The following is an 18,212-nucleotide window of genomic DNA, read 5'->3' on the forward strand; positions in this document are numbered from 1 at the left end:
GTACCTGTCCTGGGAGTGTTTATTGGGGACAGTGTAGAGGGAGGTTTACTCTGTATCTAACCCCGTGCTGTACCTGTCCTGGGAGTGTTTGATGGGGGACAGTGTAGAGGGAGCTTTATTCTGTATCTAACCCCGTGCTGTACCTGTCCTGGGAGTGTTTGATGGAGACAGTGTAGAGGGAGCTTCACTCTGTATCTAACCCCGTGCTGTACCTGTCCTGGGAGTGTTTGATGGGGGACAGTGCAGAGGGAGCTTTACTCTGTATCTAACCCGGTGCTGTACTTGTCCTTGGGGTGTTTGATGCGGACAGTGTAGAGGGAGCTTTACTCTGTATCTAACCCCGTGCTGTACCTGTCCTGGGAGTGTTTGATGGGGGACAGTGTAGAGGGAGGTTTACTCTGTATCTAACCCCGTGCTGTACCTGTCCTGGGAGTGTTTGATGGAGACACTGTAGAGGGAGCTTTACTCTGTATCTAACCCCGTGCTGTACCTGTCCTGGGAGTGTTTGATGGGGGACAGTGTAGAGGGAGGTTTACTCTGTATCTAACCCCGTGCTGTACTTGTCCCTGGGGTGTTTGATGCGGACAGTGTAGAGGGAGCTTTACCGTGTATCTAAGCCCATGCTGTACCTGTCCTGGGAGTGTTTGATGGGCACAGTAAGAAGTCTCACAACACCATGTTAAAGTCCAACAGGTTTATTTGGTAGCACAAGCCACTAGCTTTCGGAGCGCTGCCCCTTCATCAGGTGAGTGATTCCAATCAGGTTCCACTCACCTGATGAAGGAGCAGTGCTCCACTCACCTGATGAAGGAGCAGTGCTCCGAAAGCTAGTGGCTTGTGCTACCAAATAAACCTGTTGGACTTTAACCTGGTGTTGTGAAACTTCTTACTGTGTTTGCCCCAGTCCAACACCGGCATCTCCACATCCGTGTTTGATGGGGACAGTGTAGGTAGCAAACTGCCTTTACTTCCTTCGGACACCAGATGTCAGACAAATCCTTAAATTCGACCTCCTGGCGTGACACTGGCCAGGAGTTGGCAGCCGTGTTCACTGCCCATGCAAATGGCGGCAAACCCCCCTGGACCTCTGAAACAAAAACCTCGGCAGTGAGATAAGACCATAAGATATGGGAGCAGAATTAGGCCATTTGGCCCATTGAGTCTGCTCCGCCTTTCAATCATGGCTGATATGATTCTCATCCCCATTCTCCTGCTTTCTCCCCGTAACCCTTGATCCCCTTATTAATCAAGAACTTTTCTATCTCTGTCTTAAAGACACTCAGTGACCCGGCCTCCACAGCCCTCAGCGGCAAAGAGTTCCACAGATTCACCACTCTCTGGCTGAAGAAATTCCTCCTCATCTCTGTTTTAAAGGATCGTCCCTTCACTCTGAGGTTGTGCCTCGAGTTCTGGTCTCTCCCACTCGTGGAAACATCTTCTCCACATCCACTCTATCCAGGCCTCGCAGTATCCTGTAAGTTTCAATTAGATCCCCCCTCATTCGTCTAAACTCCAACGAGTACAGACCCAGAGTCCTCAACCGTTCCTCATACAACAAGCTCTTCATTCCAGGGATCATTCTTGTGAACCCCCTCTGGACCCTTTCCAAGGCCAGCACATCCTTCCTTATATGGGGTCCAAAACTGCTCACAATACTCCAAATGGAGTCTGACCAGAGCCTTATACAGCCTCGGGAGTACATCCCTGCTCTTGTATTCTAGATGTGGAGATGCCGGCGTTGGACTAGGGTAAACACAGTAAGAGTTTTAACAACACCAGGTTAAAGTCCGACAGATTTATTTGGTAGCAAATGCCATTAGCTTTTGGAGCGCTGCTCCTTCGTCAGATGGAGTGGATATCTGCAGATATCCACTCCATCTGACGAAGGAGCAGCGCTCCGAAAGCTAATGGCATTTGCTACCAAATAAACCGGTTGGACTTTAACCTGGTGTTGTTAAAACTCTTACCATGTATTCTTGCCCTCTGGAAATCCTTTGGCACGATTGTCCCCAACCCCCATCATTGACGTAACAAGGTTGCCGAAAGGTTGGGAACCTCATTTAAGTAAATTACTTATCTTTAAAGGGCCAACGAGGTTTACAGCAGGTTTGAAAACAAAATGGGAAGAAAACCAACATAGGAATTAGGAGCAGAAGTGGGCAAATTCGAGCCTGCTCCACCATTCAATCAGATCATGGCTGATCTCCCCTGAGGATGTACAGCCCATGGGGGGAGGGGACGTGGGGGGGGGAGAGGGACATGCCTGGGCAGTACCCTGACATTGCCCCTGGCTCTGGTAACCAGGCACTGGCACCCAGGCAGTACCCTGGCATTGCCACCCCAAACCTCTCCCTCCTCCCTACCGCGCTGCCTCTCTACCTCACTTTCCTCCTTCAAGACACTCTTTAAAAACTGCCTCTCTGACCAACCTGACCAAATATAACCTTTGGCCGTTCAGTATCACCTTTTGTTCTATAAAGGCTCCCATGAAACATGTCAGAAACATAGAAACTAGAAGCAGGAGGAGGCCATTCGGCCCTTCGAGCCTGCTCCACCATTCATTATGATCATGGCTGATCATTAAATTCAATATCCTGATCCCCCCCCCCCTTCCCCCATATCCCTCGATCCACGGTGCCACCATGGGGCAGCGCAGTGGTTAGCACGGCTGCCTCACAGCGTCAGAGACCCGGCTCGGGTCGCTGTCTGTGCGGAGTCTGCACATTCTCCCCGTGTCTGCGTGGGTTTCCTCCGGGTGCTCCGGTTTCCTCCCACAGTCCAAAGATGTGCCGGTTAGGTGGATTGGCCATGTTAAATTGACCCTTAGTGCCAGGGAGACTAGCAGGGTAAACAAGTGGGGTTATGGGATAGGGCCTGGATGGGATTGTGGTCGGTGCAGACTCGATGGGCCGAATGGCCTCCTTCTGCACTTTAGGGATTCGATGATTCTATGATCCCTTTAGTCCCAAGAGCAATAGAAACATTTTATTACATGAGAGGCGCTGTGCAAGTTCTAAGCTGTTGGTGCAATGAGCAAAAACTGTTCAGGCAACTTTTCCTTCAAAAACCTCTTTGTTTTTGTAATTCCTGGAGGCTTTTCTGTTCTCTCCGGATTTTCCGGCGACTCCGGGACGGCCCAGTGGACGGTTGGTAACTCTCTGCTTGAGTTGTGACTATTCGGAGTTTGTCAGCACAGACGGGCCGGATGTTCCGTACGGATTCTGACTGAGACGTCTGCTCTGTTTCAGGCTGCAGAGGGAGGTCAGGCGGGCGGAGAAGATGGCCTACGAAGGAAGCAAGCAAGCCCTGCCCCAGGTAAGCACCTTAAGCTCGGGGGAGGAAACAGTGCAGTAAGAACGTGATGGAACCTCCCCACCCGCTCACGCTGGTGAAGGTCCTCTCCCGTCACAAGCCTGCTGCTTGAGTTCTTGCCTCTTTTGCCTCCGAGTCAGCGAGCAATGGATCCAAGGCCCACTCCAGCAACCTGCGCGGGAAAGCCTCGGCTGACACCCCCCGTGCAGTACTGCGGGAGTGCTGCATTGTTGGAGGTGCTGCTTTTCAGATATGTCATTGAACCAATGTCTGCCCTTTTCAGGTGGGGCACAAATGATCCTTTTTTATTGAAGAAAGGCTGGGGATTTCTTCCCGGAGTCCTGACCATTAATTAACCCTCCGAAAAAGAAACTCTTGTCTTCCAGATTGGATTTTCTTTCTGCTTTCCTGCCACATCCACCCTGCACAATTGCCATATATTTTGCTCTCATATTTTTCCTTCAGATAGTACTGACCTCTTTCTCTGCTATAAACACAATCTGCTATTTAGCTTTCAGGCAGTGCTGACCTTTATTCTGCTATTAGCACCATCTGCTATCTTGCTTGCAGAGAGTGCTGACCTTTATTCTGGTATTTACACAATCTGCAATTTAGCTTTCAGAGAGTACTGATCTTTTCCATTCGGCCCATCGAGCCCACTCCAGCATTCAATGGGAAATGCTGGAAAATGGGATTAGGCATTTTTCAGCCGGTGCAGACATGATGAGCAGAGTGGCCGTGAGCGGGCTATGATTCTATGTTAAAGACATCGTGTAGACGCAGTTTGCCTCTGAGTGTCTGGTACATCAGTAGACAGAGGGGTAAGGGTCAGCCTTGGTTCTGTGTTGGCGTCTCCAGTATGGAACTTGAGCCACACCATCCCATTGTGAGAGTGAGGTAAGAGAATGACCACTGAGCCACGACCTACCCGGGGTAGCCTGGTTATTCACTTTGAACATTGTCAGACCCTCCCCCAGCTTCAGTGACATGGAATGGGTGGTATGGAAAGAATGGGGCCTCACTCTAGTTGCAGCTGATATGGGCAGCACAGTGGCACAGTGGTTAGCACTGCTGCCTCACAACGCCAGGGATTCGGGTTCGATTCCCAGCTTGGGTCACTGTTTGTGTGGAGTTTGCACATTGTCCCCATGTCTGCGTGGGTTTCCTCCCACGATCCAAAAGACGTGCTGGTTAGGGTGCATTGGCCGTGCTAAATTCTCCCTCAGTGTACCCGAACAGGCGCCGGAGTGTGAGGACTAGGGGATTTTCACAGTAACTTCATTGCAGTGTGAATGTAAGCCTACTTGTGACACTAATAAATAAACTTTAAACAAATTAATAAAGTCTTTTCTGCCCTCAGCCCATCAACTGGAAGATGGTTGAAAAGCTTCAAAAACACCATTACCAACACCAGAAGAAAGTGCTACAAGCCATGGAGGAGTGAGTATCCCCAACCTTTCATTTCGCTTGCACTTCGAGGAAGAGCAACATCTCTTTTGGTTTCTGGGTCTCACACCAGCTGGAAATGGCTGGGAATTCCTTCCGGGAAAACTTCTCCAAGGGTCATCTTCTCAAAACAATTATTTGGGATAGAATTAGTAATCACCTGGATAAAGATGGGTTGATTAGGAAGAGCCAGCATGGATTTCAAAAGGGGAAATCGTGTTTAACTAACTTGCTGCAGCCTTTGTGAGGGGGTGACGGAGAGGGTTGATGAGGGTAGTGCAGTTGATGTGGTGTACATGGACTTTCAAAAGCAATTCAATACAGTGCCGCACAACAGACTTGAGACAAATTATAGCTCATGGAATAAAAGGAACATTAATAATGTGGATACAAAATTGGCTGATTACTGGGAAGCAGGGAGTAATGGTCAAGGGATATATTTTGGGTTGGAGGAAGATTTGTAGTGGTGTTCCCCAGGGGTCAGTATTGGGACACTTGCTTTCCCTGATTATTAATGATCCAGGTTTTGGTGCGCAGGGGACAATTCCAAACTTGGAATTATTCTAAACTGTGAGGAGGACAGTGTAGAGCTTCAAAAGGACAGAGACAAGTAGGGGGAGTGGGTGGATAGGTGGCAGATGAAGTTCAATAGGGAAAAATATAAGCTGATGCATTTTGGTCAGAAGAACATGGAGAAACAATGTAAAATAAAAGGTAAAATTCTTAAAAAGGTACAGGAGCAGAGGGACCAAGTTGTATTTGTGAATAGATCATTGAAGTTGACAGGACAGGTGGAGAGAACAGTTAATAAAACATATAGTATTCTGGGCTTTATTAATAAGGGCAGTCACAAGTAGGCTTACACTAACACTGCAATGAAGTTACTGTGAAAATCCCCTAGTCGCCACACTCCCCGGCACCAGTGTACTCAGTTTGGGTACACTGAGGAAGAATTTAGCACGGCCAATGCACCGAACCAGCACGTCTTTCAGACTGTGGGAGGAAACCGGAGCACCCGGAGGAAACCCACGCAGACACGGGGAGTATGTGCAGACTCCAAGCCAGAAATCGAACCTGGATCCCTGCACTGTGAGGCAGCAGCGCTAACCACTGTGCCACCGTGCCGCTCCAACAAGAGCAAAGAGGTTATGCTGAACTCATACAAGACACTAGTCAGACCTCAGCTGGAATATTGTGTACAATACTGGGTGTTACACTATAGGAAGGATGTGAACACATTGGAGAGAGTGCAGCAGAAGTTTATGAGAATGATTCCAGGGATGAAAAATTTTAGTGATAAGGATAGATTGGAGAGGTTGGGACTGTTCTCCTTGGAGAGAAGGTGAAGAGGAGATTTGATAGAGATGCTCAAAATCATGAGGGGACCTGATTGGGTAGATAGGGAGAAACTGTTCCCACTTGTAAAAGAAACAAGAGGGCACAGATTTAAAGTGATTTGCAAAAGAAGCAAATGTGATATGAGAAAAACCAATTTCACACAGCGAGTGGTTAGGATCTGGAATGTACTGTCTGAGAGTGTGGTGGAGACAGATTCACACAGCGAGTGGTTAGGATCTGGAATGCACTGTCTGAGAGTGTGGTGGAGACAGATTCACACAGCGAGTGGTTAGGATCTGGAATGTACTGTCTGAGAGTGTGGTGGAGACAGATTCACACAGCAAGTGGTTAGGATCTGGAATGTACTGTCTGAGAGTGTGGTGGAGACAGATTCACACAGCGAGTGGTTAGGAAATGGAATGTACTGTCTGAGAGTGTGGTGGAGACAGATTCACACAGCGAGTGGTTAGGATCTGGAATGCACTGTCTGAGAGTGTGGTGGAGACAGATTCACACAGCGAGTGGTTAGGATCTGGAATGCACTGTCTGAGAGTGTGGTGGAGACAGATTCACACAGCGAGTGGTTAGGATCTGGAATGCACTGTCTGAGAGTGTGGTGGAGACAGATTCACACAGCGAGTGGTTAGGATCTGGAATGTACTGTCTGAGAGTGTGGTGGAGACAGATTCACACACCGAGTGGTTAGGATCTGGAACACACTGTCTGAGAGTGTGGTTGAGGCAGGTTCAATCGCGGCATTCAAGAGGACATTAGATGTTTCTGTGCAAGTAGTCAATGTGCTGGGATACAGGAGGAAAAGGCAGGGGAATGGCACTAAGTCATGATGCTCGATTGGACAGACAATGGGCTGAATGGCCTCCTGCTCCCGTAACAATTCTGTGATTCTGAAATCCTGTCCGGAGATGTGACTTGCCTCACTCACTGGGACTGTTGTCTTTTCCCACTCCCACTCCACAGGGATAAATCCAAGGCCCAGATGACGCACAGGGTGTCCACAGATTCCGAGATGGATAATGAAAGTGGGGAATACACTGTGTACGAGTGTCCTGGGTTGGCTCCGGTAAGTCTTACCCTTCGCTGGAATCTCCAAATGTCATTCCATACAAACTGAAAATTACATAGAGCCCGGGAGGGGAAATCTCCGGCACTTCCCAGCAATGGAATCTTCCGGTACCCCGGCAGTGCGACAGGCCAGCCACACAAAATAATCTAGACGCTGGCCGGTCTGGACGATCCCTGAGCCACCTCTGCTAATGGAAAGTATGTCATGGGAGGGTCTGGAAAACCCCTGCCCCAGGAACAGGCCATTCAGCCCAACAACTCCATGCTGGTGACAATGATCCAGCCTTTTTCATCCCACGTTATCAGCTCCCCTCCTGTCCCTTTCTCCCTCATGTGTTTATTCAGCTTATCTCCTTAAATACAACTTTCCTCTTCACTCCCTGTGGTAGCGAGTTCTACATTCTCACCACTCAATAAATGTGTCTCTTCAATTCCTGATTGGACATAGATAGAGGGGAAACAAAGAACCTTTTCCCCTTAGCAGAGGGGTCAATAACCAGGGGGCATTGATTTAAAGTAAGGGGCAGGGGATTTCGAGGGGATTTGAGGAGAAACTCTTTCACCCAGAGGATGGTGGGAATCTGGAACTCTCTGCCTGAAAGGGTGGTAGAAGCGGGAATCCTCACAACATTGAAGAAGCATTTACGAGAACTTGAAACGCTGTAGTGTACAAGGATCAAGTGCTGGAAAATGGGCTTTGAATAGATAGGTGTTTGATGGCCAGTGCAGACACGGTGGGCCAAAGGGCCTCCTCTTGTCCTGCAAAACTCTATGGGCGGGGCTTTACAGCCTCGCTCATCCCGAACCATAAAATCCCACCCGAGGTTCACGGACCTTCCCATTGTCCGCCCCTCGCCCCTTGGCGAGCGGGGCGGTAAAATGTCGGCCTAGGACTCTAGTTACTGACCATGCTATGTGTCTGGCCTGTAGCCGTACACTCCCACAACAAGTGGAAACATTTATATGTCAACCTTATCAAACGCTGCTCTCCCCCACTCAAATCCACTCCATGAGCCGCCCTCCTCCCCCCGCCACCCTCAACCTAGTCTTTTCTGTACTGAAAGGCTCTAGAATGTTCAATCTTTCCTGGCATGTATTGCTGCTCAGTTCTACAGCCTTCTTCAAACGCTTTTACACCTTTCCCAAGTGTTTCATAGAATCAGACAGAGCCTTCGGCCCATCGATTCTGTACCGACACGCATGGAACACCTGACCTCCCATCTAATGCCACTTGCCAGCACTAGGTCCACAGCCCTGAATGTTAAAACATGTCAAGTGCTCACCCAGATACTTCTTAAAGGCATCCCGCCTCCACCACCCTCCCAGGCAGCGCATTCCAGACCCTCACCCCCTCTGGGGAAAAAAGGTTTTTCCTCACATCCCCCCCCAAACCTCCTTTCCCTCACCTTTGACCTATGTCCCCTCGTGACTGACCCTTCAATTAAGGGGAATAGCAGCTCCTTATCCACTCTGTTCATGTCCCTCATAATCTTATACGCCTCAATCAGGTCACCCCTCAGTCTTCTCTGCTCCAGAGAAAACAACCCAAGTCTATCCAACCTCTCTTCATAACTTAAATGTTCCATCCCAGGCAGCATCCTGGTGAATCTCCTCTCCACCCTCCCTAATGCCCTCTAGAAGTTTCTTTAAAACCTTCCTCTTTAACCAAGCTTCAACCTGCCCTGTTGTCTCTTTCTCTGATTCAGTATCAGATTTGCCTTGGGGCCGTTTCCCACGTTAAAGTGTCTATACAAATGAAAATCTGCCTGGCCCAGTGGCTCAGGTTGTGGCTTGAGGTTAAAGGTCAAAATCTTCTGGCCATATGTACCCACAGCGGGACCTTCCAGTCCCACCAACAGCAACCTAGTCCATGGCGGAGGTGCAGACATTGCAACGTGTTGAGAGCAGCAGGACAGGAAGATCCACCAGCCAATGGCAGGCTGCTTCCACAGCCTCAGAAGGTTGAGGAGGAAAATCCTGCCTAACATCCCCCACGGAGATTGTGGCCAAGTGGGTAACGTGACTGGGCCATTAATCCAGAGGCCCAGGCTAATGCTATGTGGGAATATGGGTTCAAATCCCACCACTGCATCTTGTTTAATTAAAATTCAATTCATATGTATGGAATATAAGACCATAAGATATTGGAGCAGGATTAGGCCATTCGACCCATCGAGTCTGCTCCGCCAATCAATCTCGGCTGATATGTTCCTCAATCCCATTCTCCCACCTTTTCCCCATAGCCTTTGATCTCCTGACCAATCAAGAATCTATCTATCTCTGTCTTAAATACACTCAATGACCTGGCCTCCTCTGTGGCAACAAATTCAACATAAGAACATAAGAACATAAGAAATAGGAGCAGGAGTAGGCCATCTAGCCCCTCGAGCCTGCCCCGCCATTCAATAAGATCATGGCTGATCCCCATAACCCTTAATTCCCTTACCAATCAGGAATCCATCCATCCGCGCTTTAAACATATTCAGCGAGGTAGCCTCCACCACCTCAGTGGGCAGAGAATTCCAGAGATTCACCACCCTCTGGGAGAAGAAGTTCCTCCTCAACTCTGTCTTAAACCGACCCCCCTTTATTTTGAGGCTGTGTCCTCTAGTTTTAACTTCCTTACTAAGTGGAAAGAATCTCTCCGCCTCCACACTATCCAGCCCCCGCATTATCTTATAAGTCTCCATAAGATCCCCCCTCATCCTTCTAAACTCCAACGAGTACAAACCCAATCTCCTCAGCCTCTCCTCATAATCCAAACCTCTCATCTCCGGTATCAACCTGGTGAACCTTCTCTGCACTCCCTCCAATGCCAATATATCCTTCCTCATATAAGGGGACCAATACTGCACACAGTATTCCAGCTGCGGCCTCACCAATGCCCTGTACAGGTGCATCAAGACATCCCTGCTTTTATATTCTATCCCCCTCGCGATATAGGCCAACATCCCATTTGCCTTCTTGATCACCTGTTGTACCTGCAGACTGGGCTTTTGCGTCTCATGCACAAGGACCCCCAGGTCCCTTTGCACGGTAGCATATTTTAATTTGTTTCCATTGAGATAGTAATCCCATTTGTTATTATTTCCTCCAAAGTGTATAACCTCGCATTTATCAACGTTATACTCCATTTGCCATATCCTCGCCCACTCGCTCAGCCTGTCCAAATCTCTCTGCAGATCTTCTCCGTCCTCCACATGATTCACTTTTCCACTTATCTTTGTGTTGTCTGCAAACTTCGTTACCCTACACTCCGTCCCCTCCTCCAGATCATCTATATAAATGGTAAATAGTTGCGGCCCGAGTACCGATCCCTGCGGCACGCCACTAGTTACCTTCCTCCAACCGGAAAAACACCCATTTATTCTGACTCTTTGCTTCCTGTCGGATAGCCAGTCCCCAATCCACTTTAACACACTACCCCCAACTCCGTGTGCCCTAATCTTCTTCAGCAGCCTTTTATGGGGCACCTTATCAAACGCCTTTTGGAAATCCAAAAACACCGCATCCACCGGTTCTCCTCCATCAACCGCCCTAGTCACATCTTCATAAAAATCCAACATGTTCGTCAAGCACGACTTTCCCCTCATGAATCCATGCTGCGTCTGATTGATCGAACCATTTCTATCCAGATGCCCTGCTATCTCCTCTTTAATAATGGATTCCAGCATTTTCCCTACTACAAACGTTAAGCTGACCGGCCTATAGTTACCCGCCTTTTGTCTCCTTCCTTTTTTAAACAGCGGCGTAACATTAGCCGTTTTCCAATCAACCGGCACTACCCCAGAATGCAACGAGTTTTGATAAATAATCACGAACGCATCCACTATTACCTCTGACATTTCTTTCAATACCCTGGGATGCATTCCATCCGGACCCGGGGACTTGTCCACCTTCAGTCCCATTAGTCTACCCAGCACTGCCTCTCTGGTAACATTAATTGTATTAAGTATTTCTCCTGCTGCCAACCCTCTATCGTTAATATTTGGCAAACTATTTGTGTCCTCCACCGTGAAGACCGACACAAAAAACTTATTTAAAGACTCAGCCATATCCTCATTTCCCACTATTAACTCCCCCCTCTCGTCCTCCAAGGGTCCAACATTCACTCTAGCCACTCTATTCCTTTTTATATATTTATAAAAACTTTTACTATCATTTTTTATATTAATTGCTAGCCTAGCTTCATAGTCTATCCTTCCTTTCTTTATCGCTTTCTTAGTCTCTCTTTGTTGTTTCTTAAATTTTTCCCAATCACTTGTTTCTCCACTATTTTTGGCCACTCTGTACGCAGCTGTTTTTATTTTAATACTCTCCTTTATTTCCTTCGTTATCCACGGCTGGTTCTCCCTTTTCTTACAATCCTTGTTTTTTGCTGGAATATATTTTTGCTGAGAACTGAAAAGGATCTCCTTAAAAATCCTCCACTGTTCCTCAGCTATCCTACCTGCCAGCCTCAGCTGACAGATTCACCACCCTCTGGCTGAAGAAATTTCTCCTCATCCCGGTTCGAAAGGATTGTCCCTTTACTCTGGGGCTGTGCCCTCGGATCCAGGTCTCCCCTACTAATGGAAACATCTTCCCCACGTCCACTCTATCCAGGCCTTTCAGTATTCTGTAAGTTTCAATGAGATCCCCCCCTCATCCTTCTAAACTCCATCGAGTTCAGACCCAGAGTCCTCAAACACTCCGCATACATCAAACTTTTCAGACCTGGAATCATTCTTGTGGAACCTCCTCCGGACCCGCTCCAAGGCCAGCACATCCTTTCTTAGATACGGGGCCCAAAATTGCTCGCAATACATAAAGCCTGTCTCAATAACGGTGACCATGAAACTATTGTCGTAAAAACCTATCTGGTTCACTAATGTCCTTTAGGGAAGGAAATCTGCCGTCCTTATCCAGTCTGGCCTACCTGTGACTCCAGACGCACAGCAATGTCTTAACTGCCCTCTGAAATGGCCGAGGAAGACACTCAGTTCAAGAGACAATAAGGGATGGACAACAAAATGCTCGCCCTGCCCAGCGATGTCCAGGAAGGATCATTTTTTATTTTTAGAAAGAGAGTTCTCAGGTCTACGAGGGGAGTTTGCAAGATGGGATATTCGGGCTGTACCCGGGGATGTTGTCCTACGTAGGGAATGGCACGAGCGTCGTGATTGTGGCTTCCGTCAGTAACAGGTTTGTCAAATTCTCTTTCCCAATGCAGACCGGCGAGATGGAGATTCACAACCCGCTGTTCGATAACTCCGTCCTCCGAGGCGGCCTGCCCAGCAAGGAGGACTAGGACCTCGCCCTGCCCCCCCCGCCAAACCCATCCTGAGCACGGCTGAAAGAGAGCCAGCCACTGACGGAGCCACTCCTCTGATTTCTTCTTGGCGACATGATCAAGTGCCACTGCGGGGTCGGGGATCGCGGGGGTGGAGCAGGGAGGGGTTAATTACCTCAAGGGCTTTCCCTGATGCCCTGCAGCTCGATGGGGGAAAACCCTGGGTGGGTGCCATGGCAGCAGAGTGGACTAGGCCCGAAGGAAACTCATAGAAGAATCCCTACAGAATCCCTATAGTTGGGGTGGCACAGTGGTTAGCACTGCTGCCTCACAGCACCAGGGACCCGGGTTCAATTCCAACCTTGGATCACTGCCTGTGTGGAGTTTGCACGTCCTCCCCATGTCTGCATGGGTTTCCTCCGGGTGCTCCGGTTTCCTCCCACACTCCAAGGATGTGCAGGTTAGGTGGATTGGCCATGCTAAATTGCCCCTTAGTGTCAGGGGGACTAGCTAGCTATTGTAAATGCATGGGGCTATGGGGAGAGGGCTTGGGTGGGATTGTGGTCGGTGCAGACGCGAGGGGCCGAATGGCCTCTTTCTGTACTGTAGGGAATTCTATGATTCTAAAACCGTGCAGAAGGAGACCATTTGGCTCATCCATTCTGCACTGACAACAATCCTACCCAGGCTCTATCCCCATAACCCCACATATTTACCCCACTAATCCCTCTAACCTACACATCCCAGGACACTAAGGGACAATTTATCAAGGCCAATGCACCTTACCCTCGCCGTTCCTTGGAATTCTCCCCTCTCGCCGTTGGCCTCACTGCTCTGCCCAGAAAACTGGGACTGTTCCATGCTGAACCTCTCGGTTTTTTGGTGGGCGAGAGGGATTCTGGAATCAAACAAGCCATCCTTGGGAAAGAAAACCGCCCGGGGGGGTTCCTGTATCGCATCGCCGTCCCGGGACCGTTTGGCGGGAGGCATGTGAGGACGCAGGCGAGAAAGGGCTCGGCGCGGCTGAGACGGAATCCAGCTGTGACCCCGGCTTCACCCGAGGGAGAATCCTCTCCCAATAAACCATGAGGCCGCCCCATCGGGATTTCAGAGGCTACTTGAGAGGAAGACTTTTACAACGATAGATTTGAAAAAGTGGCAAGAAAATTCCACAATCAACTACGTCTTTGAACTGCCAATGGGCATAGAATGACAGCTTTACAGCACAGAAAGAGGCCCTTTGGCCCATTGTGACTGCGCTGGCCATCAAACACCTTTCCTAATCCCATTTTCCAGCACTCGCTCCATAGCTATGTATGCTGTGGCGTTTCAAGTGCTCATCTAAATGCTTCTTAAATGTTGTGAGGGTTCCCACCTCTACCACCCTTTCAGGCAGCGAGTTCCAGATTCCCAACACCCTCTGGATGAAAACGTTTCTCCTCAAATCCCCTCCTGCCTATTACCTTAAACCTCTGCCCCCTGGTTATCGACCCCTCTGCTGAGGGGAAAAGTTCCTTCCCAGCTACCCTATCTACGTCCCTCATAATTTTGTACACCTCAATCAGGTGACCCCTCAGCCTTCTCTGCTCCAAGGAAAACAACCCTAGTCTAACCAGCCTCTCTTCACAGTTCAAACACTCCAGCCCAGGCAGCATCCTGGTGAAGCTCCTCTGCACCCTCTCCAGTGCAATCACATCCTTCCTATGGAGAGGTGACCAGAACTGCACACAGTACTCTAGCTGTGGCCTAACCAGCGTTTTGTACAGCTCCATCGTAACCTCTCTGCTCTTACGTTCATTGCCTTGGCTGATAAAGGCAGGAAAAATAAAGGGGCGGCATAGTGGTTAGCACTGCTGCCTCACAATGCCAGAGACCCGGGTTTGATTCCCGGCTTGGGTCACTGTCTGTGTGGAGTCTGCATATTCTCTTCGTATCTCTCCCCATGTCTGCATGGGTTTCCTCCGGGTGCTCTGGTTTCCTCCCACAGTCCGAAAGGCATGCTGGTTAGGTACATTGGCCGTGCTAAATTCTCCCTCAGTGTAACCCGAACAGGCGCCCCAGTGTGGCGACTGGGGAATTTTCACAGTAACTTCATTGCAGTGTTAATGTAAGCCTACTCGTGACACTAATAAATAAACTTAAACTCCTCATTCCCCTTGGATTGGCCACTTTGTGTTTGTCGTTTGGTCGTTTTGCTGAAAATCAGCACAAGCTGTCGAAGTTTATCGTCCTGTACTCATCAGAGCAGAGAAGAATGCCAATTATAAAGGGAACAACAATTGATATTGCATGGGAAGAGAGAGTTGATTGGTTGGCAATCAATTAGGAGAGGCCTTGCCATGGAGAATGATAATGACATTTAAACTCTCCTTTAGAATCATAGAAACATAGAAACCCTACAGTGCAGAAGGAAGCCATTCGGCCCATCGAGTCTGCACCGACCACAATCCCACCCAGGCCCTACCTCCACATATTTTACCCGCTAATCCCTCTAACCTACGCATCTCAGGACTCTAAGGGACAATTTTTAACCTGGCCAATCAACCTAACCCGCACATCTTTGGACTGTGGGAGGAAACTGGAGCGCCCGGAGGAAACCCACGCAGACACGAGGAGAATGTGCAAACTCCACACAGACAGTGACCCGAGCCGAGAATCGAACCCGGGACCCTGGAGCTGTGAAGCAGCAGTGCTAACCACTGTGCTACCGTGCCGCCCGTAGCACTGTGCTGCAAAATCGTAGGATTTTGCAGCACAGAAGGAGGCCATTTGGCCCATCATGTCTACACCGGGTCCCTGAAGGAACCATCAGCCAGTCCCATTCTCCAGCATAGCCCTCCACTTCGTCACTTTCAAATATGTATCCAGCTCTCTTTTGAAACTTCCTATGGAATCCACCTCCACTATTCTCCAAGGTAGCACAATAGGTAATATGGGCTGAAGTTAGAAATAGGAAAGGAGCGGTCACGTTGTTGGGCGTTTTCTATAGGCCCCCAAATAGTAATAGAGATGTGGAGGAAGAAATTGCTAAGCAGATTATGGATATGTGTGGGGGTCACAGGGTAGTTGTCATGGGGAACTTTAACTTTCCACATATTGATTGGAACCTTTGTAGGTCGAATAGTTCGGATGGGGCAGTTTTTGTGCAGTGTGTGCAGGAGGGTTTCTTGACACAATGTGTAGATAGGTCGATAAGAGGTGGGGCTACTTTGGATTTGGTACTGGGAAATGAACCAGGCCAAGTGTTAGATTTGGTTGTGGGAGAGCACTTTGGAGATAGTGACCACAATTCGGTGTCTTTCACTATTGCATTGGAGAGGGATAGGGCCGTACGGCAGGGCAAGGTTTATAATTGGGGGAGGGGTAATTATGATGCGATTAGGCGGGAATTAGGGAGCATAAGATGGGAACAGAAATTGTCAAGGAAAGGCACAAATGAAAAGTGGAGCTTGTTCAAGGAACAAATACTGCGTGTCGTTGATAGGTATGTCCCTGTCAGGCAGGGAGGGAATGGACGAGTGAGGGAACCATGGTTCACAAAAGAGGTTGAATGTCTTGTCAAGAGGAAAAGGGAAGCATCTGTAAGGATGAGAAAACAAGGTTCAATTGGGTCGCTTGAGGGTTACAAGGTAGCAAGGAATGAGCTAAGAAAAGGGGCTCAGGAGAGCTAGGAGAGGGCATGAGAAGTCCTTGGCGGTTCGGATCAAGGAAAACCCCAAGGCTTTTCTCTCTCATGTGAGAAGTAAAAGAATGACCAGGGTGAGGTTAGGGCCGGTCAAGGACAGTAGTGGGAACTTGTGCATGGAGTCAGAAGAGATAGGAGAGGCGATGAATGAATACTTTTCTTCAGTGTTCACCAAGGAGAGGGGCTATGTTTTTGAGGAAGAGAGTGTGATACAGGCTGATAGGCTGGAGGAGGTAGATGTTCTTAGGGAAGATGTATTAGCAATTTTGAAAAATCTGAGGGTCGATAAGTCCCCTGGGCCAGATGGGATATATCCTAGGATTTTTTGGGAGGCAAGGGATGAGATTGCAGAGCCTATGGCTTTGATCTTTGGGTCCTCGCTGTCCACGGGGATAGTGCCAGAGGACTGGAGAGTGGTGAATGTTGTTCCTCTGTTCAAGAAAGGAAATAGGAATGACCCTGGTAATTATAGGCCGGTTAGTCTTACTTTGGTGGTCGGTAAGTTAATGGAAAAGGTCCTGAGGGATAGGATTTATGACCATTTGGAAAGATGCAGCTTAATCCAGGATAGTCAACATGGATTCGTGAAGGGTAAGTCTTGCCTCACAAATTTGATTGAATTCTTTGAGGAGGTAACTAGGTGTGCAGATGAAGATTGGGCAGTTGATGTCATATGCATGGATTTTAGTAAGGCATTTGATAAGGTTCCCCATGGTCGGCTCATGAAGAAAGTAAAGAGGTGTGGGATAGAGGGAGATTTGGCTGATTGGAGAAGTAACTGGCTACCTGATCGAAGACAGAGGGTGGTGATGGATGGAAAATATTCAAACTGGAGACCAGTTACCAGCGGTGTACCACAGGGATCAGTGCTGGGTCCTCTGCTATTTGTGATTTTTATCAATGACTTGGAGGAGGGGACTGAAGGGTGGGTCAGTAAATTTGCTGATGACACCAAGATTGGTGGAGTAGTGGATGAGGTGGAGGGCTGTTGTAGGCTGCAAAGAGACATAGATAGGATGCAGAACGGGGCTGAAAAATGGCAGATGGAGTTTAACCCTGATAAGTGTGAGGTGATTCATTTTGGTAGGACAAATTTGAATGTGGTTTACAGGGTCAACGGCAGGGTTCTGAGGAATGTGGAGGAACAGAGATATCTTGGGGTTCATATCCACAGATCTCTGAAGGTTGCCACTCAAGTGGATAGAGCCGTGAAGAAGGCCTTTAGTGTGTTAGCGTTTATTAACGGGGGTTTGAGTTTAAGAGCCGTGGGGTTATGCTGCAACTGGACAGGACCTTGGTGAGACCACATTTGGAATATTGTGTGCAGTTCTGGTCACCTCACTATAAGAAGGATGTGGAAGCATTGGAAAGAGTGCAAAGGAGATTTACCAGGATGCTGCCTGGTTTGGAGGGTAGGTCTTATGAGGAAAGGTTGAGGGAGCTAGGGCTGTTCTCTCTGGAGCGGAGGAGGCTGAGGGGAGACTTAATAGAGGTTTATAAGATGATGAGGGGGATAGATAGAGTGGACGTTCAGAGACTATTTCCTCGGGTGGATGTAGCTGTTACTAGGGGGCATAACTATAAGGTTCATGGTGGGAGATATAGGACGGATGTACGAGGTAGGTTCTTTACTCAGAGAGTGGTTGGGGTGTGGAATGGACTGCCTGCTTTGATAGTGGAGTCGGACACTTTAGGAACTTTCAAGCGGTTATTGGATAGGCACATGGAGCACACTAGAATGAGAGGGAGTGGGATAGCTTGATCTTGGTTTCGGACAAAGCTCAGCACAACATTGAGGGCCGAAGGGCCTGTACTGTGCTGTACTGTTCTATGTTCTATGCAATCCCAATCCCAGCAACTCTGAGTGAAGAAGATTCTCCTCATCTCACTCCTAGCTCACTGCTAACCATCTTGAAATTGTGACCTCCCCCCAAGGGGGGTCATTCTATGTATGACATTCATCGAATCATAGAATCCTTACAGTGCAGAAGGAGGCCATTCGGCCCATCGAACCTGCACCAACAACAATCCCACCCAGGCCCTACTCCCGTCACCCGACACATTCACCTGCAAATT

At 48.7% G+C, this 18,212-nt stretch overlaps 1 protein-coding gene across 2 annotated transcripts in view; it reads left to right on the plus strand.

Moving 5' to 3' along the window:
- LOC144497811 (neural proliferation differentiation and control protein 1-like) overlaps positions 1–12,997 on the plus strand; it is a 36,884-nt gene extending 23,887 nt beyond the window's left edge. For both annotated transcript variants that reach the window (XM_078219247.1, XM_078219248.1), the window contains 4 exons: positions 3,249–3,315; positions 4,673–4,752; positions 7,075–7,177; positions 12,392–12,997. In XM_078219247.1, coding sequence (XP_078075373.1) covers positions 3,249–3,315; positions 4,673–4,752; positions 7,075–7,177; positions 12,392–12,469 — 328 coding nt within the window. In that variant the 3' untranslated portion in view covers positions 12,470–12,997. The remainder of the gene's footprint in view (positions 1–3,248; positions 3,316–4,672; positions 4,753–7,074; positions 7,178–12,391) is intronic.
- The last annotated feature ends 5,215 nt before the right edge of the window (positions 12,998–18,212 follow it).

This window comes from Mustelus asterias, chromosome 8 (genome assembly GCF_964213995.1).
Source record: "Mustelus asterias chromosome 8, sMusAst1.hap1.1, whole genome shotgun sequence".
NCBI lineage: Eukaryota > Metazoa > Chordata > Chondrichthyes > Carcharhiniformes > Triakidae > Mustelus > Mustelus asterias.